This window comes from Tupaia chinensis, unplaced genomic scaffold (assembly GCF_000334495.1).
Source record: "Tupaia chinensis unplaced genomic scaffold, TupChi_1.0 Scaffold000394_1, whole genome shotgun sequence".
NCBI lineage: Eukaryota > Metazoa > Chordata > Mammalia > Scandentia > Tupaiidae > Tupaia > Tupaia belangeri.
In genome coordinates, this window is record NW_006159896.1 from 2,209,378 (window position 1) to 2,236,786 (window position 27,409).

The 27,409-nt window shown below is 56.2% G+C and overlaps 1 protein-coding gene across 6 annotated transcripts in view; it reads right to left on the reverse strand.

Annotated features, from left to right (window-relative positions):
- Nucleotides 1-1,605: 1,605 nt before the first annotated feature.
- The window catches only part of LRSAM1 (leucine rich repeat and sterile alpha motif containing 1), a 47,833-nt gene continuing 22,029 nt past the window's right edge, over nt 1,606-27,409 (reverse strand). For 4 of the 6 annotated variants that reach the window (XM_006154083.2, XM_006154085.2, XM_014590014.1 and 1 more), the window contains 13 exons: nt 25,445-25,584; nt 24,521-24,565; nt 20,160-20,230; nt 18,419-18,518; nt 16,935-17,022; nt 16,009-16,083; nt 14,448-14,528; nt 13,017-13,112; nt 10,188-10,286; nt 9,049-9,180; nt 7,591-7,672; nt 5,119-5,264; nt 1,606-2,352 (listed from right to left, as the gene is read on the reverse strand). In XM_006154083.2, coding sequence (XP_006154145.1) covers nt 2,227-2,352; nt 5,119-5,264; nt 7,591-7,672; nt 9,049-9,180; nt 10,188-10,286; nt 13,017-13,112; nt 14,448-14,528; nt 16,009-16,083; nt 16,935-17,022; nt 18,419-18,518; nt 20,160-20,230; nt 24,521-24,565; nt 25,445-25,584 — 1,281 coding nt within the window. In that variant the 3' untranslated portion in view covers nt 1,606-2,226. The remainder of the gene's footprint in view (nt 2,353-5,118; nt 5,265-7,590; nt 7,673-9,048; nt 9,181-10,187; nt 10,287-13,016; nt 13,113-14,447; nt 14,529-16,008; nt 16,084-16,934; nt 17,023-18,418; nt 18,519-20,159; nt 20,231-24,520; nt 24,566-25,444; nt 25,585-27,409) is intronic. The other 2 variants (XM_006154086.2, XM_006154084.2) reach the window with 1 other exon arrangement.

Consider the following 27,409-nt stretch of genomic DNA (forward strand, 5'->3'; position numbering starts at 1 on the left):
AATGCCCTGGTGAGTCGCGTTGGGCCTGGTTCTTGGCCCTCAGCTTGTTCCTGGGGACAAAGGTCAAGCAAAGGCAGCCCCCCCGCCCCCCGCCCAGGGTTCCCAGCCTTCCAGGCCACTCTCCTGCTTTGAGAGCAGAAATGGACTCCCAAACTCTCCTTGAGGAGGGTGGAGTCTCCTCCCCAGCCCTGCTCCCCAGGACGTGTGGTGGTGGCTGGTGCCCGGGGACCCCTGATCCCCCAGCCTCGTCCTGATAAGGCCACCAGCCTCTTCTAATGACATTCCATCTCAAGATCCTCTAGTGCCTTGGGGGGTTCCCAATCCTCCTCCTCAGATATTGTATTGAAAATATGCAAACTGTTTAGGCTTCTGCTGATCAATAAATGCTTTATTTAAAGCCAGCGCCTCGTGTGGTGCTGGTGGGGCCGGGCCGGGCCGGGCTGGTGGGTCCCCGCACACCGTGCTCTGGCTCTCCTGAAGAGCTAGCTCCACTTTCGGAGCTCTTGGGAGCTCTTGACCCCATCTTACGGAGGCTCCCGCGGCCCAGCGCTTCCTCAGGCAGCGGCGGGCAGGGGAGGCTGAGAGGACGGCTGGTCTTCAAGGCCAGTCATGGTGCTGGGGCGCCCGCAGTGGGGTCCAGATAGCACCGTCAGCTCCCCCAAGACCTTTGACCTCATGCTGGTATCCACCCAGCACGTACTGTGGGCCTTGCACTTTACGTGGGGGGCCGGGAGCCTCATGGCGACTCTGGGGGGGCAGGGGTGCACCTCCGTCACCACCATTCAATAACTGAGGCCCAGGAGGCGGGGAATGTTGGCTGAGATCACGTGACACTGGCCCCCCGCAGCAGGCCGGGGCAGGTAGAGGCAGGGGGCCCCAGCCACAGGTGTAAACATGTCCCTGTTGGGTGGTGGGGGCACCTTAGGGACGCTGGCCTCCCTGGTGCAGCCTGTCCAGGCACCTAGGGTGGGGGCTGATCCGCAGGCACCAGGCCACGGTGCAGAATGCAGGGTGGAGGGTTGAGAGCAGGGCCCAGCTGTCAGCGGGGGATGGTAGGTGTTGCCCCCCACCCCGCCTGCTCCTGGCCTCCTCACCCTCTTGGTCAAGCAGAATCCAGGAGGGCATGGGGGAGGGGAGCCATCAGAGGTCCCCAGGGTGAAAGCGAAGGAAGAAGGTTGCCAGCTCTGCTGGAAGGCAGGACACACTACAAAGGACACCCACTCTGTCCCATCCAGCACTGGAGGACTGATGAGCCCAGCGAGACAGAGAAACTGAGGACTGGGGAGGCAGGGCGCTTTCCACCACCCGGCCCCTCCCTCCTGCTGGCTCCTGGACGCTGCGCCTGCCGTGAGCACTCAGCGCCCCCTGGTGGCCACCAGCTTCAACGACCCCACCGTGTCCAGATGTATGGGCAGGGAATGGAGGCCTGAAGGCCAGCCGGGGCCACTGAGAGGGCTGGAGGCAGAGCCCAGATACCCCTAGTCCTTGGCTCAAAGCCATCGGGAGGAAATGCGTAATAAACGTGCCTCTACGGCAAGTGCGCGTGTGCCTGGCTCCTGCAGCTGTGCGAGCCGCTCGCCCCTCCCCAGTGACGAGGCGGGCAGGGGCGCACTGAAGATGGGTTTATTGACAGCCCTGCTTTGGGCGGCACTGCGTGGGGTGACAGGTGCAGGTGTGGAGGGCAGGAGGGGCCCGGGACACTCGGGGTAGCAAAGAAGGGGCAGGAGGGTCTGCCCCGGACACTTTGCCTGGCTGCCCCACACAGCAGCTTCACCCATGTCCTCCCCAACCCTGGCCAGGGCCCTCCTGCCACCCCCTACTGGGATGGTACTGGGTGTGGTCCACAGCTGAGGACGCTCAGCTCCCGGCCCACACTCAGTGGGGGAGTGCCAAAGCCGCCACTCGACCAAGTGCTCGTTCCCCAGCTCAAGCAGAAGCCTGGCAGCCATACCCCAGACCCTGGGCCCCGCCCCCAGCACCATCAATCACCCTTTTTATCCACAGAGTTCAGACCAGCTATGGCATGGGTCGGGTGTGCCCCCTACTGGGCCCAAGCATGCTGGGAGTGGAGGCAGGGTTGTAGGGCTCCCAGCTGTGGGAAAAGGGTCTGGACGGGATGATGGGGAGTGGAGCTCGTGCTCGTCCGGCTATGGCGGGGGGTGAGCTGACCGGGCTTGCAGTGGCAGAGGCAGGACCCGCAGAGAGGCCGGGCCGGGTGGGCGGCGCTCAGCCGCTGTGGTAGATCCTCAGGCGCTGGGCGATCTCCTGGCGGCACAGCGGGCAGGTGCGCAGCGGCTGGCAGCACTGCTGGCAGCAGCAGACGTGGCCGCAGTTGAGGAAGATCATCTGAGCCTGGGGAGAGAACAGCGTGAGCACTAGCCCTGCTGGGCCCAGGACTGGCCTTTTGTTGTCCTTTAGTACAGAGATGTGCACCAGTCTGTCTTCAACAGCAGTTTGCAAAAATTAGGTAAATATATATACTTGCCAATCTGTATTTACTTATTTTTTAAGAGATTGCTATAGGGCGTGTGAGCGTACCAGAGACAGTGAGACAGAGAGAGAAAAAGTGAGAAATCACCCCCTGGGGGATGGGCATGCCACAGGCCCTTCTCCTCCATTCTCCCCTTGGGATTTTGGGCACGTATGCACATGCGCCCAGTGTGAGTTTCAAGCCACTGGTTCTGGGACTGGAAATGCAACTGGCCATATGGAAGTTCAGTGCCTTAACCAGTATGCCGCCTGCACACGTGTGCCAGCGTGCTAGGGGAGGTCTCCGGACATGAATGCCAGGTGTCAGCCGTGCAGGGGTGTTGTACCTCACCCCATGCCACTAATGTTGAAGCAGGGCACGGTGCACTTCTAGGGCACTTGGTCCATAAGGGCGGAGTCATTTTTAGATGCGGTTCAGGGGCTGGGCAAGGACATAGGCAACACAGAGTGGAGACAGCCTCCATGCCCACAGCAGGGCTGGCTGAACAGGCTGCAGGCTTCCCTGCAGAGCAGCTCCACTCAGCCACTACAGGGAGAGGACGTGGGTGGGCCCAGGCCAGCTGGTGAGTGGAGCAAGGGGTAAAACATAGGTAGAATAGAACCCCAGCTTTATTTAAGAAAGGCTTGGCTTGGGGCCAGCAGGTGGCATACTGGTTAAAGTACTGGACTCCCATATGGCCATTTGTGGTTCCAGCCCTGAACCCGGCAGCTTGAAACTCACACTGGAATGGGGCCAGCAGGTGGTGTGGTGGTTAAGGTGCTGGAATTCCCACATGGCCAACCGTGGTTCGATTCCTGGACCTGGTGGCTTGCTTTCTCATTCTCCCTCTGTCTCTCATTCTCCCTCTCTCTGTCTCTGTCTTTCTCTGGCAAAACTCATGTGAAAATAGACAGATAGATAACTAACTAAAACCATTTTTTTTTAAAAAAAAAAAAAGAAGGAAAGAAACTCACACTGGGCATGGGTACATGCAAGCCAAAATCCTAAGAGAAGAGTGGAGGAGAAAGGATGGTGGTGTGGCCTCCCTGGGGGTGATTTCTTGCTTTCTGTCTCTCTGTCTCTTTCTGTCTCTCTGACAAGTGCACATGCCCTATAGCAATATCTTAAGTCCAGAGGAAGAAAGAAACTTAAAAGGGTACTCAAGGATGTGTACCAAACTGCTCAAAGCTGTCTGTACTATCTAGAGATGGGGGCATCTCCAGGGCCCACGAGCAGGGCTCAGGTAAGCCGGTAAGGGACTGGTCCCTGCGTCTCATGGTACTCCCTAGGCTGTTAAAGACCCTGGATTAGGCACCCTGCTAAAAGTGCTGCTTTTCTAAGTGGGGCTGCACGCGGGGAGGGGGCTTATTTTATGCCCTATGTTGCTTACTTTTACTTTTACAGTATTGTGTAATTGTGCTTTTAAGGTTTTGCCATAGGGCGTGTGCTCACCAGAGAGAGACAGTGAGAGGGATCACCCTCCGGGGGGATGGCCACACCATGGTCCCTTCTCCTCCATCCTCCTCTTAGGATTTTGGGCACACCAACACACGTGCCTGGCGCGTTTCAAGCCACTAGGCCAAGGACTCGAACCATAGTCAGCCATGTGGGAGTCCAGCAACACAACAGCTATGCTGCCTGCTGGCCCCTAATTGTGTACTTTAAAAAAAAAAATTTTTTTTAGGGGGAGTATTTCTTCTTTTTTTAATAATTTTATTTATTCATTTACTTATTTTTAATTTGACCAGAGAGACACAGAGAGAGAGAGAGAGGGAGAGGGAAAGTGAGAAAGCAAGCCACCAGGTTTGGGACTCAAACCGTGGTCAGCCATATGGGAGTGTCCAGCACCTTAACCACCACGCCAAAAGTTTTGTCAGAGGGCACGTGTGCTCACTGGAGGGGTGGTGGTGGTGAGGAAGCATTCCCCATGAAGGATAGTCACCCCTTCTCCAACCTCCTCCCGGGATTTTGGGCTTGCACTTAAGTGTGTCTTTAAGCTACCAGGTCCAGGACTTGAACTGCCTAGTCGGCCACATGAAATCCAGTGCCTTAACCACCATGCCACCAGTTAGCCCAATTGTGTAATAGTTTTTAAAAGATGGGAGCCGAGAGGTGGCGTGGTGGTTAGAGACACTGGATTCCCACATGGCAGATGGCAGTTTGAGTCCTGGACTTTGTGGCTTGCTTCTGCTTTCCCTTAATCTCTCTCTCTCTCATAAAATTAAAAAATAGCAACAAATGAAATTAAATAAATAAAAATTTTTTAAAAGATTATCTTTAAAAAGTCTTAGCAGGGAAAATTGTGTTGTTGATGTTTCCTGACTTGGGACATCTCCCTAAACATTAGTTATGGAGGGAAAAGGTCCAGGGAATGTCAGCGTTGCTCTACATGGATCGTGGGCTCACGATGCTGTACTATTTCATGTCCTGTATTTTGTGAACACAATACACTTTGAGCAGAGGAAGGGTTAGAGATCAGCCATGTGCCTGGAGAGCTGAGGGGGGCTGCAGGCCCAGGACTCGCAGGGTGGGGTGGCATGGGCAGGCCTCACACGCTGGGACGGCCTGTGCCAGGGAAGCCGAGAGGGGCTACAGGCCTGGGTCCTTTTGGGGGGCATGGTCTGGGCAGGCCCCGCACCCCGACTTACCTCCCGTTCCAGGCACACGACACATTCTGAGGTCTGCGCCTCCAGCTCTTCAGGGGGTGCTGATGGTCTCACTGCCTCAGGAGGCTCCTGGGGGGCTGAGGGAGGCTCTGAGACTCCAAGGACCTCCCCCTTGGGTGGTTTCAGTTCTGTGGGGACAAGGGATACAGGATGAGCCAGGACCCTCCCCCTGCTGGACCCAGGTGGGGTCCCTGGCCCTGCCTGCCCCTATGAGTGAGCTGGGGCTGGAGATGCTCTGATCTTGAGCCGGATGAGGGCTTCCCAGAGCCTACTGGGTCCCCTTCTATAAAATGGAGGTGAGTCTCCCTGCCCTGCCGCCTCACCAAGCCGGCACCTGCCAACTGGGCCTCTTACTCCAGTACTCTGGGTCCTTCACAGCCACCCTGTAAGGAGAGCTCTCCGAGAGATCAGAGGCTCAGAGAGGGAAGCCACTTGCCCAGGGCTGCAGGACCGTCCGCGATGGAGCTGCAAGCGGGAGCCCCTGGTGAGGGGCAGAGTGGAGTGGGCGGCCTCCTTGGCTTTTCCGTCCCAGGAGACAGGAGGGGCGGCTGCCCATCAGCGACCCAGGGCAGCAGAGAGCAGAATGAGAAGCCCCCGTGGCTGCTTCACTCCTGCCAACCCACCCAGAAGAGCCCCCAGCGTGCCCGTTGCTCTTTCTGCCAGGGGCCAGGGCCCAGCAACCAGCGGACATCAGCCTGGGCCTGGCACAGGGCGAAGCCTCGCTCGTTGCCACAGGCTGCACACCACCCACCTCCTGGCCCTTTCTCCACCGTACCTCCGGACCATGCTTTTACTTATTCTGTGGTCTGGGTTACAAGTGTTATTTTAAAATATATGTAGTAGGAAAGAAACTAAGGACTTCAAAAGGCTGTTAGAACAACACTAGACTGTCTGGGGGCTGGCAGATGGAGTGGTAGTTAAGGGTGCTGGACTCCCACATTGTCAACCATGGTTTGAGTCCCGGACCTGGCAGCTTGCCTTCTCACTTTCTCTCTCTCTCTGGCTCTGTCCCTCTCTGGTCAAATTAAAATAAGTAAATGAATAAAGTTAAATAGAATAATTCCAAAAAACAAAAAGAACACTTAGACCATCTGTGGGTATCAGCCCTGCCCTGAGCCACCACAGGTAAGGGCTGGGGGAACTGGGAAGGCCTTCCCTGCCCTGTCCTGCTGGCTGGTGGGCACAGCCCGGGGCAGCTGAAGAGCCTGCCCTCTGTGTGGGGCCCAGGGTCACATGAACGTTCCATGGGGCAGGAAGAGCCTGCTCTTAGCTCTGGGGATGATCACTAAGGGGACACCTGTGGTCCTCACACTCACAGGAGGTTGGCCTGCCATGGGGTGACCCTAATGCCACACTTTCTGACCTCCGAGAGCCACAGGAGTCTGTGGGGCCCACTGTACCCATCACTGATGCTAAAAGTCCGGAAGTTTAATGCCACTTTTCTTAGGTTGACTCGATGCTCTGGAGTAAAAGTGGCTGGAGGGGCCGGCAGGTGGCATGCTGGTTGAGGGCACTGGACTCCCACATGGCTGACTACGGTTCAAGTCCTGAACCTGGTGGCTTGCTTTCTCACTTTCCCTCTTCTCTGTCTCTTTCTGGTCAAATTAAAAATTATAATGATAAATAAAGTTAAATAAAATATTAAGGAAAGAGAAAGTGGGTGCAGACACCCTGCTCCCGTGGTCAGCCGAGACACTGGGGTCCTCTCAGGAGGCAGCCCCTGCTCCTGCCTTGCCCCTGAGGTCAGGCCCAGCGACTCCGCCTTCGCCTCTGCCCCTTCTTCATTCCTGGGCTCTACCGAGCTGGCCATGCCGCAGGCTCACCCAAACCGGCCCTGTGCTGGAGCTGGTCCGGGCTCCTCAGCCTCCTCTCAGGGAGGAAAGCCCAGTGGCCCACCGTTCGCCAGCAGTGTGACACTATGGGGGACACGCTAACCTTCTGCCTCAGCTTCATGTCTCAGGTGAGGGAGCAACAGCACCCGCCTCACAGGCTGCAATGGAGCTTCCTGACACACAACACAGAGTGCCCGGCCAGCACTGGCCCCGCGGAGTTGGGTGTTCCACGGCCACCCGCCCTCCACCGCCGGCCACACACCTGATGCCCCCGAGGGCCTTCATGACCTCTGACCCTGCCACGACCTATAAGGAACCGCTTTCCATGTCTAAACTGCAGGCCTGCTCCAGGCATGGGGCCAAGCAGGAACCCAGGCTTGGGGACACAGTGGCTATAGGGTGTTTAGGGGAGGTTCAGGAACAGGGAGCCACGAAGGCGTGTCCACTGCTGTGTGGAGGCTTCCTGTTTTCCATTTCGGAGGCCTGTTTTACCCTTGTGTAAAATGGGCTCACTGATCCCCAAGCCTGTCCCTGGGAGGGCTGGAACCAGGTCTCAAGAGGTCACTCCTGGTCGCAGCCCACATGTCCAGCTGGGGCCGAGGCCCTGGGGTCGTGCCGGTACCTGGCGGGGTCCTAGCAGTGTCCAGCAGTCCCTGGACTCTCCGTAGGATCTCGTGCTGCAGGCCGGCTTCTGAGACGCCCACCTGTGTGGAGCGAGGAAGAGCAGATGTGGCCTGGGTCCGGAGCCCACTATGTGGCACGGAGCCACCATGCACAGGCTCAGGCCCACAGGTTTCTGGCACCTTCAGCTGGAAGTGGGGAAGTCTTCCAGGCCCAGGAGAGGCAGTGCCTTCCACAGCTATGCGTATGACCTCTGCAGGCCTGGTGCAACTGTCCTCGTGGCCGGGGAGAAACTGAGTCCAACAGGAAACCAACCCTGGTATCAACTGCAGCTTAGTGAGTGCTTCCTGCCAAGCACTGTACGAACCATGTCACCCCCAGGACCCCTGCTGTCACGGCTCAAGTGGCCATGTGGGGAAGGAGGGACACACAGAGGCCACACTACTGAGAAGCAACAATACAGAGGCCCTCGGTGCCCAGAGCCTGAGCACCCTAGCCCATGACGCTGATGTGCCACCGGGGCCCCAGGGTCTGGCAAAGAGCTCAGATGGGGGGCGGGCAGGCTGCCTGGGGTCAAGTCCCGGCTTGGCTGAGTGACCTCAGGCAAGTTGTGACCTTGTGGGGTCTGAGTTTCCTGACCTGCAAATGATAATGATGGTAATGATGCTGCCACTGCCACCTCGCTGGGCTGCAGGAGAGCTCAGTGAGTTAGAGTAAGAGCAGTGCTTGGGAGCCAGTAGGTGGCGTGGTGGTTAAGGTGCTGGATTCCCACATGGCTGACTGTGGTTCAACTCCCAGACCTAGCAACTTGAAAATTATAACAAATAAATAAATCATTGTTTTAAGTGTTAAAATAACCAGGAAGAAAATCTAGGCGCATGTGCATGTGTGCCCAAAATCTCGAGAGCAAAGTGGAGGACAAGGAGTAGCAGCACGACCATCCCCCAGGGGTGCTTTCTCACTTTTCCTCTCTCTTCTCGCTGTCTCTCCAGCAAGCGTGCACACTTGATAGCAAAAACTTAAAAAACAAAAAGCAGTGCTCAGAGCAGCGCCTGGCAGTGGAGAGGCCGGTGAGCACCACTGCGATGCCTCCGTGGTGGGCACAGACTGAGGCCACGTGAAGCTTGCAGCTCGTCCCTGACGAACCTGGCCCTGGCAATGCTGTGGCCATGACCATCTGCAAAATCATGGACGAGGCAGGGAGTGGCCTGGACCATCCCATGGACCCGTGTAGCCTCCAGTTCCAAGAGCCAGTCGGAGCAGGCAGGGCCATCTGGGGCCAGCAGAACCTACATCCTGGGTTTCCCCAGCCACACAGCACACCAGGGTCGGAGGCAGACGGGACGGTGCCCTGGGCCGTTTGATAATGACGGACCTCACTGTGTAAGAGCAAGTCAGCCTAGGCCCGGCCAGGCGGTGGCCAGGCCGCGCCGCCCCTCCTCCCGCTGCCACCTCCCACCTCGGCCAGGTCCCCTGGGCTCATGCGGCTCAGCACGTCCAGCGAGATGCGGTGGTGGGCGAAGACGGGCAGGTAGTGCTCGGCTGACAGCTCCACCAGGAGGGCCACCAGCTGGCGCTCCATGCCTTCTTCCTGCCGGGCACAGGAGGGAGAGACGTAACCCACGAGCAGGCGCAGAGTCAAGGACAACTTAGCACACCGACTGCGATCTCGGGACCGTGTCCACAGGGCCGGGTGTGGGAGGGCACAGAGGCGTGGCCCTGGGGTGCTCGCCATCACTGTCTGTACATGAAACAGTAGGTAGCTGGGCGGGCCCTTGGCACAGGGGTAAGCGCTATGCATCGGGGCCAGAATTCCACATGGCCCCCAGTGGCTGGAAAAACACGCAGGGCACGTGTGTGTGCCCCACATCCCGACAGGGTAGGGACACGAGGGACAAAGGACTGCAGGGTGACTTCCCATTGGGAAGTTCTCTCTGGAGATCGCACACACCCTCTGACGGAAGAAAGAATCTAAGTATCTGACTAGACAGGCTGAGGTCCTGAACACCACAGCTGTCTGGGAACAGCATGGCTGATCGGCGGGCTTGTTGGGAAGTCACGCGGCTTTTCTGCATAGGAAAACACGGCATGGCTTTCCGACGGCCCAATTACGCACGGCCCGGGGACTCCTCACCATGGCCCAGACAAGCAAGCCTGTCAGGACGGTGTGTGTAGGACGACTTGACTTGTTCAATTAAAAGTGAAGGAGGCGAGGCTGTGCACAGTGGTGACCCACCAGGCCCACCCTGGAAGGGCCCAGGTCTGCACCCCTGGACCTCCCTGCGTACATGGAGGGCTTGCCTGCCCCTTGACTTGGGGCCTCTGCCCCTTCTCCATTCCTGGGCTCTACCGAGCTGGCTGCTCGCACCCATCCGGGCACAGGCTTTGCCCCGCCAGAGGCAGGATGAACGCTCCCTCGCTCTCGTTTCTGTCCAGAGAGCTGCCTCTTCCCTAACCCCATCTTGGCACAGGACTTGGGACACTAGCGTCACTGGAAAGATGGCCAGAGCCCTCCCGGGAAGGTTGAGCAGAGGGCACAGGAGTCCCCCGGAGGGAAGCCCCGTGGCTCCCCGACCAGGCAGGCCCCAGCATCCTCACCTGCAGCTTCAAGGACAGGGGCTTCTGATTCAAAAGTCGCTGATACTGAATCAGCCAGTAATTTTCCTGCTTGGTTTCGCTCTTGGCTTCTAACTCCGTCTGCCAAGGACGAGAGAGGTGGTGCCAGTTACAAAGCAGCAAACGAAAGCAGGGTGTTGTGATGGGGACCACTGCGAGCCGTGCTCCTCCGAGCAGGGGGATGGCACTTGGTACCTACGGAGAACTGCCCCCACTTCCTGTCTCACCACCGAAGCCGCTGGACGCCTCACTTCGGTTCACTGCTGACAATGGCCCGGAGGAGGGACTGACCTGCCTGACGCCACACCCCTGGGCAGGGAAGTGCCTGAGCCCCGCTTCTGCCACCCGGCCCCAACTCTGCCACCACCTCTGGGGGGCCCCCTCTTGTCTGCTGTGGAGAGCAAAGCCATCTGAAGGAACCTCCCATGAAAAATGCAGGGCTGCCACCTGGTGCCAGGCGGGGGACACAAGTCTAAGCACAGCCGAGCTCTGGTGGGCTCCGGCCTCTGACAAAGCTGAAGGATTACAAACACGCCACTGGGGACGATTCTTTCAAGCATCCAGTAACATTCACCGAGCGCTGCTCTGGGCCAGGTGGTGTGTGGGGGCCAGGGTAAGGCTGACCGAACGGTACCAAACAGCAGTGGAACAGCGGCAGTCCAGGCCACCACACGGCTAGACTGTGCTGGCCAGTTAAGGTGACCTTCATTAATGCTCGCAACTCTGTGAAGTGGATCTGCCCTCACAGGCGAGGAAACTGAGGTTCCCTGTGACGACTGACCACCCAGCATCAGGGCTGGGGTCAGGGTCAGGCTCAGGCTCAGGGCCAGGACTCAGAGCCAGGTCTGTCTCACTCTGGAGCCTGAACTCTGAACCGCAGCTGCAAGCTGAGGGCCAGACATGCTGTGGGGAGCGGGGTTCAGTCTAGGCAGGTCCCCAGTGCGCTCTGGGCATGTCCGCCCATCCGGGGTCCCTCCGGACCCTGCTGAGCCATTGCTCTCTCCTGTGCTTGGTCTCCCCAGGCTGGTCCTCTCTCTTCTGGTGCCCATGACCCTGATTGGTCACCTAAATGTGAGTCCCCAGGGCTTAGCGGGGCAGGCACCAGCACAGTGGCACAGTCGTGTAAGCCGCAGGAGGTGGCAGGAGGGCCACGAGGGACAGGCCACTTCTGACTAGCATGCACGTGGCATGCACACGCCTCACAGGCCATCTGAGCCCAGAAGGGGCTGCTCTGGCTTTTCCTCTAAACCTGCCCTGTGCCGGCCCAGGATGGAGCTCAGACGACACCTGGCACATTCACGATGACACAGGGACAGTGCGGTCTTCTTGGCCTGGACTCTGTTCTCACTGCTCCGGTGCCCTCGGGAGCTGGAGGAGACACCCCCACAGCAAGGCTCTGCCCTGAGAATGTGCCAGAGTCAAACCGACTTGGGTACAGGGGACAGCCAGGCCGCTCCTGCAAAAGCGTATCAAGTGGCCTGCCCTGGCCCCAGCAGGGGCGGCGCTCGGGCTGTTCTCTAGCACTGAGAGAGCAGTACGAAGACGCCCAGGGAGTACCACTTAGAGCGGCCGAAACACTGGCAGGGGCCCGGACGGGGCGCAGAGAGACAAACTGCGGGACTGACCACACAGGAGGTTGCAGGTCTGTGTCCGGACACCGCTGAACGTGCTGGGCACGCGCGTGTCCACGATCCAGGCTGGCTGAGTTTGGGGGTGGACTGTGGTGACAGCCCCTGTTGGGGTACTTCGCCCAGTCTCTCTCACTTACGGAATAAGGAACTTAAAAAGAAACACTGAGGTCAGCTCTGCAGTGCAGCAGTAACGCTGCTCGGGAGAGGCTGGACCCTGCAGGACAACTGCGGTTTGCATCCCTGCCCCGACTGGCCTGAGACTCCCTGCAAGTGCAGGTATGTGCCAACACCGACAGGCTGGAGGACGGACCCTGTGCGCGGGGGGCCTCGTTCTCTTCTACTCTCACGTGTGCACACATGTGCTCTATCCTGACTAACGGGAGGAGAAGTAGGGTTTTACAAAAACAAACAGGGCCAGTCCCGTATGACGGGGTTCAGGGAGCCAGACCCCACATGCCGGGACTGCAGTGTGACACTGTCCCATTGGAGGGTGCTTTCTCCCTCCCTCTGTCTTTCTGTCCCTCTCTGGTAATCATGTATCCTCCAGCAATAAAAAAAAAAAAAATCTATGTACATAAAACATGGAAAGTGATCTCCATATTCAACAAGAGGGCCTGCTCAATGACAGCTCCTCCAAATGCGGCCATGGAAAAGAATCCAGAAGAGCAGTTTAAGGGCATGAAGGAAATCAACAAAAACAGGATGCTTGGAAGAAGTATGCACCATTTTATCTCTGAAGGGCCACCCCGGGCGGACGCCATGGCCTGACGGTGAAGGGAGCTGGGTCCCACATGGCCGACCATGCAGTTTAAATCCTGGCTCTGGGGACTTGCAAAACGCACTGAGATGTGTGTGCGTGTCCCAACCTCCGACAGGATGGAGAGATAGAGAAGGGAGTGACTGCACTCCACTGGGGGCGATTTCTCCCTCTCCCTCTCTCTCTGGCAAGCATATCTGTCCTTTGGCAAATTAAAAAACAATGAAAAATAAGAGGCAGATGCTGAATAGCTATAAATACGCATCACCCTGTCTGGAAGACAGCCATCAGGATGCTAGCAGGAGGTGGCTCAGCTGTGACCCCCTGCCCTTGGGACCTTCCACGTCCCGTCTGTGAACTACGACGTGAACAAGAGTGTTTCTGGGACCCGCACGTGTGACGCCGAGCCCGCAGTGGACGTACCAGGAGGTCCCGGAGCTCCTCCTCGCGCTGCTGCTTCTCCTTGAGCAGCTGCTGGAGCAGGGAGCTCAGGGCCCAGCGCTGCTCCGAGATCATCTCCTGCAACACAAGACCACGGCCAGTGCCGTCAGCTCCCAGGCACCCATGCCGGCGCGGGGCAGGGTGGAGGGGCACGGCCTGGGGGCTCCCGCTCACTGGGTTCTCGGCTGGGAGCTCCATCCAAGGCTCTGCCCGAGGCCTCTGGAAGGAGTTGGGGGACAAAGTCAAGAGACCCGTCTGCCCTGTCATCCCCACCCACCTTCTCCCAAGCCCATGCCTCCTTTTTCATGGGGTTAAGAGCAGGCATGGGACCCTAGTGACCGATGATGACGTGGCGTACGAACATCAAAGAAATGACAAGCCACAGGTACAGGCAGGAAGGGCCAGTGTGGGCCCCACAGACCAGGGAGGCTCCCACAGGGAGGCAGTGTAGCCCGAGCCCACGCCATGCGCACGCCCACCCACCACTTCCTCTTGGGGTGCCCCGACAGCCCCAGCAGGCACAGACCAGGGCACTGCCCAGGATGGGCTCCGGCTCACCCTCCTCTGAGGCCCTGTGATCTCCAGGCCTGGGGGTTATGTCCACCTTGTGGCGGGAATGGAAAAGGGAGGCCAGGGAGGGACAGTGCCTGCCTGAGGTCACTCAGCACATCTGAGACTGAGGCTCCAGGCCCAGCACTCTCACGCACTGAGACAATGTGAAACTTGTCCCCAGAGAGCAGACACAGGGGCCAGGACAGTCGGAGGGCTCTGCCCAAAAGCCCGGCATGGGCACACACCATCCCCTAGCCCTCTGTGTGCACCTGGGGGACTGAGGTCCAGAGTCGGGAAAGAACTGCCCCTCCGTGCCCACCTGCCAGGTCCTGCATGCCAGACACCCAGTCCTGGACATCACCTGCCAGTCCCTGCTGCCCTCCTATGTCTGTGAGCAAGACACCCAGGCCAGGGCCCACAGAGACGCTGGCTGCAGGGGTGACACTGAAATGGCTGGGCCCTCTCCTCCAGAACATCCTTGGGATACCAAGAAGCTCCCGGCCCAGAGGATGTCAGCCTCGGGAGTCGAACCAGCGGCCCAGAAGCATGGCTTAAAGAGACAGGGAGCTCGCAGCCACCCCGCTCCAAACAAAGGAAATGCAGAGATGGAGATGCGGGCCTGGGGTGCCTTGGCAATGAAACCCTCCTTCCTCTGACCCTCCTGCCTCATAACAGGCTGACCCGACCTCTGACCCTGGGCTGGTAGGCCTCCGGGGTGGGGGGAGGTTTCCTCCAGTCACAGCTGGAGAGGAGCTCACTCTGCCTGCCGGGGAAGCTGCCCCTGACCCCACGGACTGGCAGGCGCTGGGGGCTGTCCTCCCGTGAAGGAGGACAGGGCGGCAGGCCGCGAGCCCGACGTACCTGCAGTGTCTCTGTGTCCAGGGCTTTCCTCTTTAACTCCAGCTGTGTCAGCTGCAATAACTCAGTCTCTATTAACTTAATCTAAACAGAAGACGAGACAGGGGATTTTGTATTCACATTAACAGTGGCTCCGTTTGTGCGACTGCTTTCTCATGGCCAAGAGGGGTCTGAGAAGCCTGTTTGGGGAGGCTGGGGGGCTCTGGAACTAGGGGAGCCTAGAAGCCTCAGGAACTTCAGGGGGGTTGGGAAGCTTTAGCTATTGCATGGCTCTGAGCCTAGGGGCACCTGTCTTGGCCAGCGTCATCGACCGGTTGTTGGCCAGCACACAAGCCTGTCCCAGAACGGGTCCCGAATTAAGGTTTGGGGATGCAGGTAATACGGGCCAGAGTGAGTGCACACCCAGAGTGACCACTGCAAAGCCTCTGGGTCTGCAATACATTAGGTCATTGGCAAAGCAGTGACATGTTTTTCTATGCAAAAATGTGTCATGACTTTTCTGACAACCCAGTAGTTGTCACAGGGGAGAGCAGAGGGGACGGGAGCAGCTGACTAATAAAACAATAGCAGTGGCCGGCATTTACTGAGCACCAACCGGGTGCACAGCGCCGTGTACTTTATATACATCGTCTCATCGTTCTCCTCCGGCTGTCAGGAAGTACCGCCTCCATTTTATAGACAGAAAACTGGGGCTCAGAGAGGTTAAGTGACTTGCCCGAGGACACACAGTAGATGAAAGAACCCTTCGCTGGGATGTCTCTGCTCAGAGTCTAAAGAGGAACAGTTTGCCTGGTGGGTCGAAGTCACCACAGTGAGGATGTCTGGGGGTCACCGCACGCGCCCCAGTGTGCCAGGGGCTATAAACCCTGGTGGCCAGTGACCCCTCTCCTCTGTGCCCATGACCTTATGACCCTGTCCCTAAGTCGCTAGGACCCCACCTGCCCCTGGTCAGAGGAATGAGCTTCATGTCCGGCAATGTGAGGTTGAAATTAAAAGAAGAAATAAAAGAGGCAAATTAGTTTTGGTCAAAAGGAAAAGAAAAGAAAGGGGAAAAAACCAAACATGCGAAAATGTGAAATTCAAAGTGTGAGGAAAAATGCGATGTGCGTTCTCATAGCCTGAAAGCTCGCTGGGCTCCACCCACGGGGCTGCCCCAGGGCCACCACGAAGGCAGCAGACCCGACCTCCACCCGTCACCACCTCCACCCGAGGCTCCCAGGCTGCTCCCTCCTGGGCAGCCTCAGGGCCCACCCACTCAGGCGGGAAGTCCTGCCTACCCCAACCCTGGGCCGTCCCTCAGAGGTCTGAGCAGGTGGGTGCTGGGTCTGCGCTTCCCAGTCAGGGGTCCCGCCCGGGTACTGTTGGCACAGAGGCTGCCCAAGCACTCCGGGCCCTGGACTAAAGGCACCCACACGGCTGCTGAGGCACCCTGGACAGCCCTGCTGTGCTCTGGCCGCACAGGTAGACAGGAGCCAGGAGCCAGCTTGAATTGCACCCTGGCAGGCCACCCCGGGAGTCCCTGAAAGCCGAGGGCAGGGCCAGGCGCGCCAGCCCCCAGGCTTACCTGGTTCCGGATCCGCCGGTGCATCAGGTCCTTCTTCACCTGCAGAGCCTCGAAGGCGGCCTTCTGCATCGCGCTCTGCAACAGAGGCCACGGGCTGCTCAGCCAGGCTGCCCTGGCTGTCCCGGGGGCCCAACAGGGAAAAGCAAAATCTGCAAAATACACCCGGACGCAGGAGTCCTCCTTTTCTCAGAGACAAAGAGCAAGAGCCTTCATTGCACTTGTCTAAATATGAAAACACCACGACGGGACTGTGCAGGCTGGCACTCTCCCGTGTCTCACACCAATGTGCATGTGGCCACTGGTGGGGTAGTGGGGTACTTCTGAAACCATTTCACAGATGAGGAAGTGAGGCCCAGAGACTGGCTGCCAAATCTCCTGGCTCACCCTAACTGCGAGACAGACGCCCTCTCTGAGAAATAGAGTTTTCCTGGCCGAGTCCCACAAACACTAAGTCAAACTGTCTTAGAGTAAGAGCTTGGAGGGAGGGGCGGTGGGCCTGCACGGCCAGGCTAAAGGAAAGGGCCCGGGGAGAGGGGGCCAGGGTCAGGGTGAGGATCCTGGGGGCTGCGGAGAACAAGCCAAAGGGAGCAGGATGGGCATGAGGGCAGGAAATGGGGGTCCTTCCTTGTTCACCCCCTCAAGGGCCCCCGGCTAAGGGCCAGCTGCTAGAAAGGCAGGCAGTGGGCGGGCCGGCAGCATCCCTGTGGGCTCGACCTCCCAGTGGGGTCACAGCCTCCTCCTGCCGGAGGTCCTTAGCATGGAGTCCTCCATGCAGGATGGGGGCGGGGTGCTCCTCTAGACCCCAGTGCCCAGAGACCACCCCAGAGGCCTCTCCCTGCCCTGTGGCTTCTGACAGTTTGTCCAGGCCTCCTGGGCCTCCCTCCCGGGGGGGTTCTGACATCCTGCCCAGATTCGCCGCGGCTTACCTCCTGCAGGATCTGGCTGATGGCTTTGTTCTGATCCATCTGCTGCCAGGACAGAATGTGCTGGAACCGCTCATCCATTTCAGCCATACTGCAGGGAGACAGCACACTCTCTTACTCTGCACACTTCCTGAGCACCTACTGTGCACCAGGCTCCTTGGAGGGGACCAAGATAAACTGTTTATTTACTCAGCAATACTTAGGGCACCTGCTGGGAGCCAGGACCTGGGCTAGTCACGGACATGGGATTTGCATGACTGCAGCTTATCGATCCCTTCGTGGAAGGACGGTGATAGAGCCGCAGCCAGGAGGGCCTCCCAGGCCCTCCCACCCAGCCCCCACGGAATCCCCGCTCCAATAGCCCCTGGAGGCTGTGGGCCTCCACTCAGGCACCGCCACGGGGGAGCTGCTCCTCTGGGCATTTTCACCTGCCCATCTGCTCTCGACCTCCAGAACCCCTGGGGATTCTGGCCCCGAACCCGGCACCCTCTCGTAAGTGCACGTGTCACACAGCCTTGGGTGGGAGCTTGCTAGCTTCCTAGCGGTAGCTCTGTGGACTGGGCCCTGACAGACAGGCTCATGCTCCCAATCTCCCGAGAGCTCTCTGAGTGGGTACCAGGATCTAGTTCCATGTGTCACATAAGAAATCTGAGGCCCAGGGAGGGAAACAGCTCGCCCGAGACCTCACAGTGAGTAAGCAGAAGTGGGACCTGAATCCAGCTCTGTCTATGCCCAGGGCCCGTGCTTGCAAGCACAGCATAAGGCACTGGGAACGAACGAGGGAGGAATGTCTGCACCTGCAGGATACAGGGAGGCTGGCGTGGTGCTGGGCCCTGAAGGGTGGCTGCAGGCTGGAGCCACCTACAGGGAGGCGGCCATGGACTGCCAGGCCTGTCTGGCTGGCACAGACCGAGCTCTTTCAGCTGGTGCTATGGGCACATGGGGAACCTTCGACCAGCTCACAGAGTGCCACAAGCTTGGCGAGCTAGAACACAGGGTGGCCAACTGCGGGGGAGCACCCCTGTCACCCTCCATGCCTCCTATGCACCCCACTCCCAACATGCAGTCCCTGGGACAGACAAGCACACTGTGATCAGGGACACCACCACCCTCCTCGCCCCCTGCTGTCCGCCCGGGTCCACCACCCGCTGCTCATGTATCCCTGGTGTGTGACACGATCGGTAGAAGCCAAGGTGCAATTGTCGAATGGGGCTAGTGACAATGTAAGTCCTCAGAGAGTCAAAAAGTGAATGTGACAAGTCACTGGTTGGGTGCCTGGCACACAAGAAGGGCACAGAGCAAGGGAGCGAGTCTCACTCTGTCCACACGGAGCTCGGCACTCCTGGGGTCCAGCCAGAAGAACCAGGAGACCAGCCACCACCTGCTCCTGACAGCTCGGCCAAGGCTGGGGTGACCCAGGGTGTAGGTCCAGGGCCCCGAGCCAGTTCCCCGACTCCCTCACCTGGGCGTTCTCTTCCTTACCTTACCTGGAACAGGCCTGCTGGACCAGGGTCTGCCTCTGAGACTCGTAGGCCATCTGGATGAGCCGGTTCTTGCAGCTCTCAGTCAGCATCTGCTGCATGGCCGCTGCAGAAGCACAGGGGTGGGCTGAGACAGGGCAGCAGCGCTGGGGACCCTGGGTAGGGACACCTTCACCTGGTTACCTGCCTGACAGTCACCCTTTAAGAAGTCCCTTTTTTCTTTTTAACTTTAAAAATAACTTAGGTGGGACCAGCAGGTGGCATGGTGATTAAAGTGCTGGACACTCCCGCATGGCTGACCACCGTTCGAGTCCTGGACCTGGAGGCTTGCTTTCTCACTTTCCCTCTCTCTTTTTCTCTCTCTCTCTGTTTCTCTCTGGTCAAATTAAAGTAAAATGAATGAATAAACAAAATTAAATAATTAAAAACTAATACTAATAATTCAGGCTTGGAAAGCTAACTAATTGCAAAACACTGAACAGCACACACACGAAGTCTTCTAGAATCATGTCACCCAGAAACATCATTACATCTGTTTGCTTTTGCTACAGGGTGTGTACGCTCACCAGAGACACAGAGAGAGGAGGAGAGTGAGAAATCACCTCACGAGGGGCTGGCCACGCTGTAATCCCTTTTCTCCATTCTCCTCCCGGGATTTTGGGCACACACGCGCATACACCCAGCGTGATTATTAAACTACTGGGTCTGGGACTTGAACTATAAAGTTGGCCATGTGGGATCCAGCGCCCTAACTTCCACGCCACCTGCAGGCCCAGGTGTGTAGTTGTAAGCCGTGGATAATATATATGACCTTCCCTCTGGGAAGAGCCTGTCAACTTAGGCTCTTGTCGGCCTCGGTACAGGACAGTGGGATACGTGCACCCTCCACAGCTCTGGGTTGTCCTGTTTCCTGCGTTTTTAATGATAAAAATAATTCGCGTTCATTTTTACAAAGCTAAGCAATAGGGAGGTGTGAAAGGTGACAAAAGCCCTGTGGCACTGATAAGCAGTTCATTTGATAAGCAGCAAAGAGCTCTCCAGCTCTTCCTCTTAGGAACGGTAGGTAGCAGTGACCTTTGACGGGAGATGCTAATGTGCACCCCCCCCCAGAGGGCCCATGAGGAGATGTGTCTGGCCAGCGCTCGGCCACCAGCGGGGGCACGGTCAGCCCCAGCTACGGGCTCAGCATCCCCGTCTCTGTCACTGGTTTCCGAAGACCAGGACATCCAGTGTCCGCCCTGATGTCCAGTAGGGCGAGCGCAGCCTGCTTGGCCGGCCTCAGCCATGGTCTGTGGGTCCTCAGGAGCTGTCGGGGAGGCCCCCTCACTGGCAAGGACAGCTTGGATCCAGGGCCATCCCTGGGCAATGATGGGAAGGGACAGGGCTCCCAGGAACACACAGAGGGGACAGGAACCAGAACGACAGCGCCACGGGATGCTGTTTGGGCCAGGAACCACCCCACCTGACCCTCCTGGCAATCCTGTGAGGCGGGAGATTACCGTCTACCCCATTTCATAGATTAGAAAACGCAGGCTCGGCCACATTAAAGACCAGTCCTGTCCTAAGGCCATCCGGCTGATGTCTGAGCTGGGACCCTGAATCCAAGCCCCTCTGACTCAGAGCCCATGTCTGAGACGGGACTTGACTGCCCCTCTAAGGGGCTCCCTCCACATGTGACCAACAGAGAGGGCACTGCCGACCCTGTCAACCCACTCAGCCAAGCCCCTCCCCCCATCCCACAACTCACAGGCGACCTCTCGTCGCCGCAGGCTCTCAGTCTCCTCCTGGGTTATGGACATCAGCTGCTCCATTCTTATTCTAGGAAAAAAATCCATCCACTCATGGAGCAAACATAACACTTCTAAGGGAATTCCATCAGATGAAGACCACCCCCTCCAGGAAGCCTTCCCTGATGTGCCGACTTGGCTGTGCTGTCTGAACGCCCACTGCACAACACACATCCCTCAGAGCCCTGATAATCTTTAGCCTCTTTCATAAAAGAGATAAACTTTCCTGGGGCCAGCAAGTAGTGTAGTAGTTAGGGTACTGGACTCCCACATGGCCGACCACTGTTTGAGGCCTGGACCTGGTAGCTTGCTTTCTCTCTCTCTCTGTGTCTCTCTCTGGTGAGTACATATGCCCTCTAGCAAATTAAAACTAATAGTAATAATAAATTAAATATAAAAAGATAAACTTTCCCTTAGAAAAATGGGCAAATGATGAGAACAGCCACTGCGTAAGTGCAAGTGAGCAATAAACACACGTGAGCTGCTTTACATGGAAAGTCACTGAAGAAACTAAAGTCGCTCAGGTATCAGCGGGGGGTGAGGGAACTGATCATGGCTGGCGATGGCAATGGCAGCGGGAAGTGGACACGCACACCCTGCTGAGCGGAGTGCAAAATGGTAAGACGCTTTTTGGAAGGCTAGTCGGTACCTATCAAATGTCCTTGAAACATTTCCTTCAAAAATAGTCACGGAAATGCTGTGGAAGTGTTTCGGAAACAAAATGGAGTCATTAGTGTCAACTAAACTGGCCAGGGAAGGCCAGGAGGACGTGTTTTCTTACACCAGAACATGGGACAAGAAGAGTGATTTGAAGGGCGGCCGGAACCACGACCTTGCAGAAAGACCACTGAAGTCTGACAGGACCTCTGCCCACAAACTGCCCGTCCGGCCTTGGACTGCCGCCACCCTTGTTATTGATCCACGCAAGAGTAACTGTCCCCGCCAGAATGGTATCATTCCCTCCCCCCCTTCCCTTCTGCTCGAGATTTTGCCTTTAAAACCAGTCTGAGAGAGACCAGCAGATGGTGTAATGGTGTGTTGCTAGATTCCCACATTGCTAACTACAGTTCAAGTCCCGGACCTGGAGGTTTGAAACTTGTGCTGGGCGTGTGTGTGCGTGTGTGTGTGTGCCCAAAATCCTAAGAGAAGAAGGGAGGAAGAGAGAGAAGGGATCGTGGTGCGGCCATCCCCCTGAGGGGGTGATTTCTCACTTTCTGTCTTTCTGGTGAGCGAATGCCCTATAGCAAAAAATCTCTCTTAAAAACAAATAAACAAACAAACAAAAACCAGTCCGAGGATGGTAAGACCTTGGTGAGCATGTCGGTGTTCGGGCCCACCTGAACAGTGTCATCCCGGCTGCAGGCCGGCTATAGTCCTTGTGTTTCGGCACAGATAAATTCCTTTTATTTTACATATTTTGTCTCAGTTTACCTTTTTTTGTTAGCTATCAGTGCATGGGGATATATTTAGAAGGTGCTCACCATAAAATAGTTTGTAATTATGAAAGAGTGGAAACACAGGAACCAGCAGTTAGTGTAATGGCCGTCACTGGACTCCCACGTAGTCGACCGCGGTTCGTGTCCCGGACCCGGTGGCTTAAAACTCATGCCAGGGACGTGTGCATGCGTGCCCAAGATCCCGAGAGGAGAATGCAGGAGAAGGGATTGCGGCGTGACCATCTCCCTCCAGGGGGTGATTTCTCGCTTTCTGTCTCTCTGTCTCTGTCTGTCTGTCTGGCGAGCGCATGCGTCCTTTAGCAAAAACCTCTCCAAAAAAAAAAAAAAGAAAAAGAAAGAAGGAGTGGAAACAAATGTCCATGAACAGAAGGTTAATCAGATAAATTATGATGCAGTCACCACGTGGGATCTTCGACATCTGTTAAAGATAGTGAGGCTTTTGGGGGCAGGCGGGTGGCATGGTTAAGGTGCAGGACTCCCATATGGGTGACTGGTTTGAGTCCCAGATCTGGCAGCTTGCTTCCTCACTCTCTCTCTCTGGCAAGCACGCATGCCCTGTAGCAAATTGAAAAAGCAATAGTAGTAACAATAATGAATAAATCTTAAAAAAATAAAAGATAGTGAGGTTTTGGCACAGAAATACATCCATGACATAATAAATAAAAGTTAAAAATGGTAGTTACATAGATGTATATGCAGGGTGTGTGTGTGTGCACTTTAAAAAAATAATTACCAATGTTTAATTGAATGTATTATTATTTAAGTTTGCTATAGAGCATGTATGTTCACCAGAGAGAGAGAGAGAAAGAAGGAAAGTGAGAAAGTAAGCTACCAGGTCTAGGACTCGAACTGTGGTTGACCATGTGGGAGTCCAGGGCCTCAAACACCACACCACCTGCTGGCCCCTGTGTGTGGCTTTTTATCCCCCACACCAAACTGGTTCCAGTGGCCTGGGAGGAACATGTCCTTTGGCATCTCTGCAGGGCCTGGGCTGGAATAAGCACATACAGGCAGTGCCCCTGACTCCTACCCAGGACCTCAGGCTGCTCTGGGGCGGTCTCTGGTGCATCGCTCTCTGTCTCTCTGTTGGGCACATATGCCCTCTGACAACTAGAATAAAAAATGTTCAGTGTTCAGGACCAGCAGTTAGCATAATGGCTGTGTCACTGAACTCCCATGTAGTTGACCACGGTTCGAATCCTGGACCCGGTGGCTTAAATTCACGCTAGGCACGTGTATGTGCATGCCTAAGATCCTGAGAGGAGAATGGAGGAGACGGGGGGGCCATACCCCCCGGGGGAGTGTGTGATTTCTTGCTTTCTATCTCTCTGTGTCTTTCTGTCTTTCTGGCGAGTGCATGCGCCCTATATAGCAAGAACCTCTCAAAAAGAAATGTTCAGTGTTAACATTTATTTGGGGGTAAGTTTTTTGCCTTCTGCACCCAGATACGTGCAAAGTGTCTTTCTATTTTGTTATGTCAGAAGGTGGGCGTGCACATGTGTGAGAGACTTAGCGCAACCCCTCAATAGGGCTTGGCCACACTGCAATCCTTTCCCTTCCAATTCCCCATTCCATTAGGATCCTAGGCGCACATGCACCCCCCACCCCAGTCAGTAACGTGAGATCCAGCTTTCTCTGCACAGCATGTAACACCGCACTTCAGGGCTGGCCCAGGACTGTCTTAAAAAATGATATGCTAGGGCTAGCTCTATGCTCTGGTGGTTGAGACAACCAGACCCACCTGGCTGACCACACAGTTCGAGTCTTGCACCTGGCAGCTTGGGAAACACGCTGGCACATGTGCGTTCTCCAAATCCCAAAAGAGAAGAAAGGATTGCAGTGTGACCATTCTCCATGGGGGTGCTCTCCCTCTCCCATCTCTTTCTCTGGCAGGCACATGTGCCCTCTAGCAAAAAAGAAAAAAATAGATATGCTGCTATATATTCTGCTCTAAATACAGTCTACCACTTTTCCACTTAGCAAGATATTGTTCATGTTTTTCTTGGCCAAGGAATATTCCTTCCTTTTTCTCTCGATTGCCAGAGGGCATGTGTGCTTGCCAGCCAGAGAGATGGGGACAGAAAGGGGAGCAAGAACCCTGCCCCCAGTGGGGTGTGATCATGTTGCAATGCTTTTCCATTTCTCCATTCTGTCAGGACTTTAGTCATGTGTGCACATGTGTCTGGTGTGTTTTCAAGCCACCAGGCCTGAGATTTGAACCACAGTTAAAGGATCCAGCTCCTTTAACCACAGGCTATGTGGTTAAAGAACATTCTACAGAGAACATTCCATAGAACATTTAACGACTGCAGAGTATTCCTCTGTACAAATAATTTACATGACTTAATTCTACTTCTTTTCAGAAATGTGAATTTTCTTTCAAGTGTTTTGTTTTGCTTTTTAGTTTTTTGTTTTTGCCATAGGGCATGTGCACTCACCAGAGAGAGACAGAGAGTGGGAAAGTAAGGAAACACCCCCACAGGGATGGCCACATCGCAACCCCTTCCCCTTCATTCTCCCCTGGAATTTTGGGCATGCACGCACACATGCCCAGCATGATTTTCAAGCTGCCAGGTTGGGACTTGAACCATGGTCAGCCATGTGGGAATCCAGCACCTTAAGCACCATGCCATCTGCCGGCCTTTCTTCCAACTTTCTAAATTCTAGAAATATAGTCAGACATTAAACATCAAGTCTCTGAATTTTTCTTAGGAGTGTACATATGTTTTAAAGAACTTCTTTTAACAAAATATTCTCTAAAGAGGTGAATCTCCTTACAGCTTTAGGGGAACTTTCTGGCATACTCCTTTGGAGATCACAAGACATTCTCTCCCCAAAGCTGCGTCTCCTGGAAGAACACTTACCTTTCATTTTCCAGTGACTTCAAAATCTCGGAACTTTTCTTTTGCCTGCAGAGAAAACCACAGAAGGTCCCGCAGTCACCAGCCGGCCTGTTTCCACTGGCCCAGCTCCCGCCGCAGGGCACTGGCCATGCAGGACGGGGGTGGAGTAAGGGGCTGGACATCTTCCACCCTCAGGGGCTCTGTGTTCTTCAGGACAACAACTCAGACCACTCCAAGCCCCAGGCTCCCTCACCTGTGAAATGGAAATACAATACTTAAAAGAACACAACAAAACAAAGTCTAGGAGTGTTTGCAAAGAGTGAATGTGAATGAGGAAATACGAGCAAGCAGCACCCCAGAATGACGGCTTTCTTGGACTTGCTCAGAAGCACTGTAACTGACAGCTGAGGAGGAACGGGACTCAGGGAACAGATGCAGAGAAAGGCTGGAAGCAGCACAGATGGGGCGGAGCTGTCTCTAGAACCTCCCTGCCATGGATCCCCCAGCTTTCTGAGCATTCTGCCCGGCCCCCACTCCCCAGCCTCATGAAGACCTGTTAGTCAGGCCACGCTTGGTTATCTCCTTGGTACCAGGATCCGTTAAGGCAAATCTCACTCCAGGGTGACTGGCTGACAAACCTCAGTACAAGGTTACTGGGAACCCGGAATACTGGGACGGGAAGGGCTCTCAACTCTCTGGTGAGACCACTCATTTTCTAGATGGGACACTTGGGACCAGTGAGAGACACTTGCCCGAGGCCACAGGTCCAATCAGACGGCCCCAGGACAAGGAACCAGACCTTGTAGTGCCCGGATGGGATTACTGGTGCCAACTGAAGGGCCCAGATTAGAACCTACTGATGGCAAATCTGGGGAGGAGGGAGGCCCTCCACTAGGCTCCTCATGGGAAGGACCTGGGTCTGGGGCTGGAGGCCAGGACCCTGACCTCTGATTCTCCTGCAGGAGCGTCTGGATCCGGCTGGAGATGCTCTGCTCTGTCCGCTTCAGCTGCTCCAGCAACCGCTGCCGCTCGGCGTCCAGGTGGCGCTGGCGCTGGTTCAGGCCCTGTTCCAGCCGGGACTGCTCCTGCGGCAGGGAGGCCAGGTCCTGGGCTGCTGTGGCCCCTCGGAAGCTGCGGGCCCTGCAGGGTGCTGACTGGGGCTCAAGGACTGGCTTTCCTGGGGGGCTTGTCAGTCCTTTCTACCCCCTCGGACCACTTCCTCCTGTCTGCCCTCAGAGTGTCCACCCGCACATGAGGAGGCTGACTGGCCCTCCCAGGGGCTGGGCTGGGAGCGCTGACTGCCCTCATCACAAGGACCTAGGCTGAGGCGGGAGGCCACTGGCCAGGGGCGTGGGAGGCCGGGCCCCGGGTGGGCACGCACAGAAATGTGAATTTTCTTTCAAGTGCTTTGTTTTGCTTTTTAGTTTTTTGTTTTTGCCATAGGGCATGTGCACTCACCAGAGAGAGACAGAGAGTGGGAAAGTAAGGAAACACCCCCACAGGGATGGCCACATCGCAACCCCTTCCCCTTCATTCTCCCCTGGAATTTTGGGCATGCACGCACACATGCCCAGCATGATTTTCAAGCTGCCAGGTTGGGACTTGAACCATGGTCAGCCATGTGGGAATCCAGCACCTTAAGCACCATGCCATCTGCCGGCCTTTCTTCCAACTTTCTAAATTCTAGAAATATAGTCAGACATTAAACATCAAGTCTCTGAATTTTTCTTAGGAGTGTACATATGTTTTAAAGAACTTCTTTTAATAAAATATTCTCTAAAGAGGTGAATCTCCTTACAGCTTTAGGGGAACTTTCTGGCATACTCCTTTGGAGATCACAAGACATTCTCTCCCCAAAGCTGCGTCTCCTGGAAGAACACTTACCTTTCATTTTCCAGTGACTTCAAAATCTCGGAACTTTTCTTTTGCCTGCAGAGAAAACCACAGAAGGTCCCGCAGTCACCAGCCGGCCTGTTTCCACCGGCCCAGCTCCCGCCGCAGGGCACTGGCCATGCAGGACGGGGGTGGAGTAAGGGGCTGGACATCTTCCACCCTCAGGGGCTCTGTGTTCTTCAGGACAACAACTCAGACCACTCCAAGCCCCAGGCTCCCTCACCTGTGAAATGGAAATACAATACTTAAAAGAACACAACAAAACAAAGTCTAGGAGTGTTTGCAAAGAGTGAATGTGAATGAGGAAATACGAGCAAGCAGCACCCCAGAATGACGGCTTTCTTGGACTTGCTCAGAAGCACTGTAACTGACAGCTGAGGAGGAACGGGACTCAGGGAACAGATGCAGAGAAAGGCTGGAAGCAGCACAGATGGGGCGGAGCTGTCTCTAGAACCTCCCTGCCATGGATCCCCCAGCTTTCTGAGCATTCTGCCCGGCCCCCACTCCCCAGCCTCATGAAGACCTGTTAGTCAGGCCACGCTTGGTTATCTCCTTGGTACCAGGATCCGTTAAGGCAAATCTCACTCCAGGGTGACTGGCTGACAAACCTCAGTACAAGGTTACTGGGAACCCGGAATACTGGGACGGGAAGGGCTCTCAACTCTCTGGTGAGACCACTCATTTTCTAGATGGGACACTTGGGACCAGTGAGAGACACTTGCCCGAGGCCACAGGTCCAATCAGATGGCCCCGGGACAAGGAACCAGACCTTGTAGTGCCCGGATGGGATTACTGGTGCCAACTGAAGGGCCCAGATTAGATCCTACTGATGGCAAATCCGGGGAGGAGGGAGGCCCTCCACCAGGCTCCTCATGGGAAGGACCTGGGTCTGGGGCTGGAGGCCAGGACACTGACCTCTGATTCTCCTGCCGGAGCGTCTGGATCCGGCTGGAGATGCTCTGCTCTGTCCGCTTCAGCTGCTCCCGCAACCGCTGCCGCTCCGCGTCCAGGGGGCGC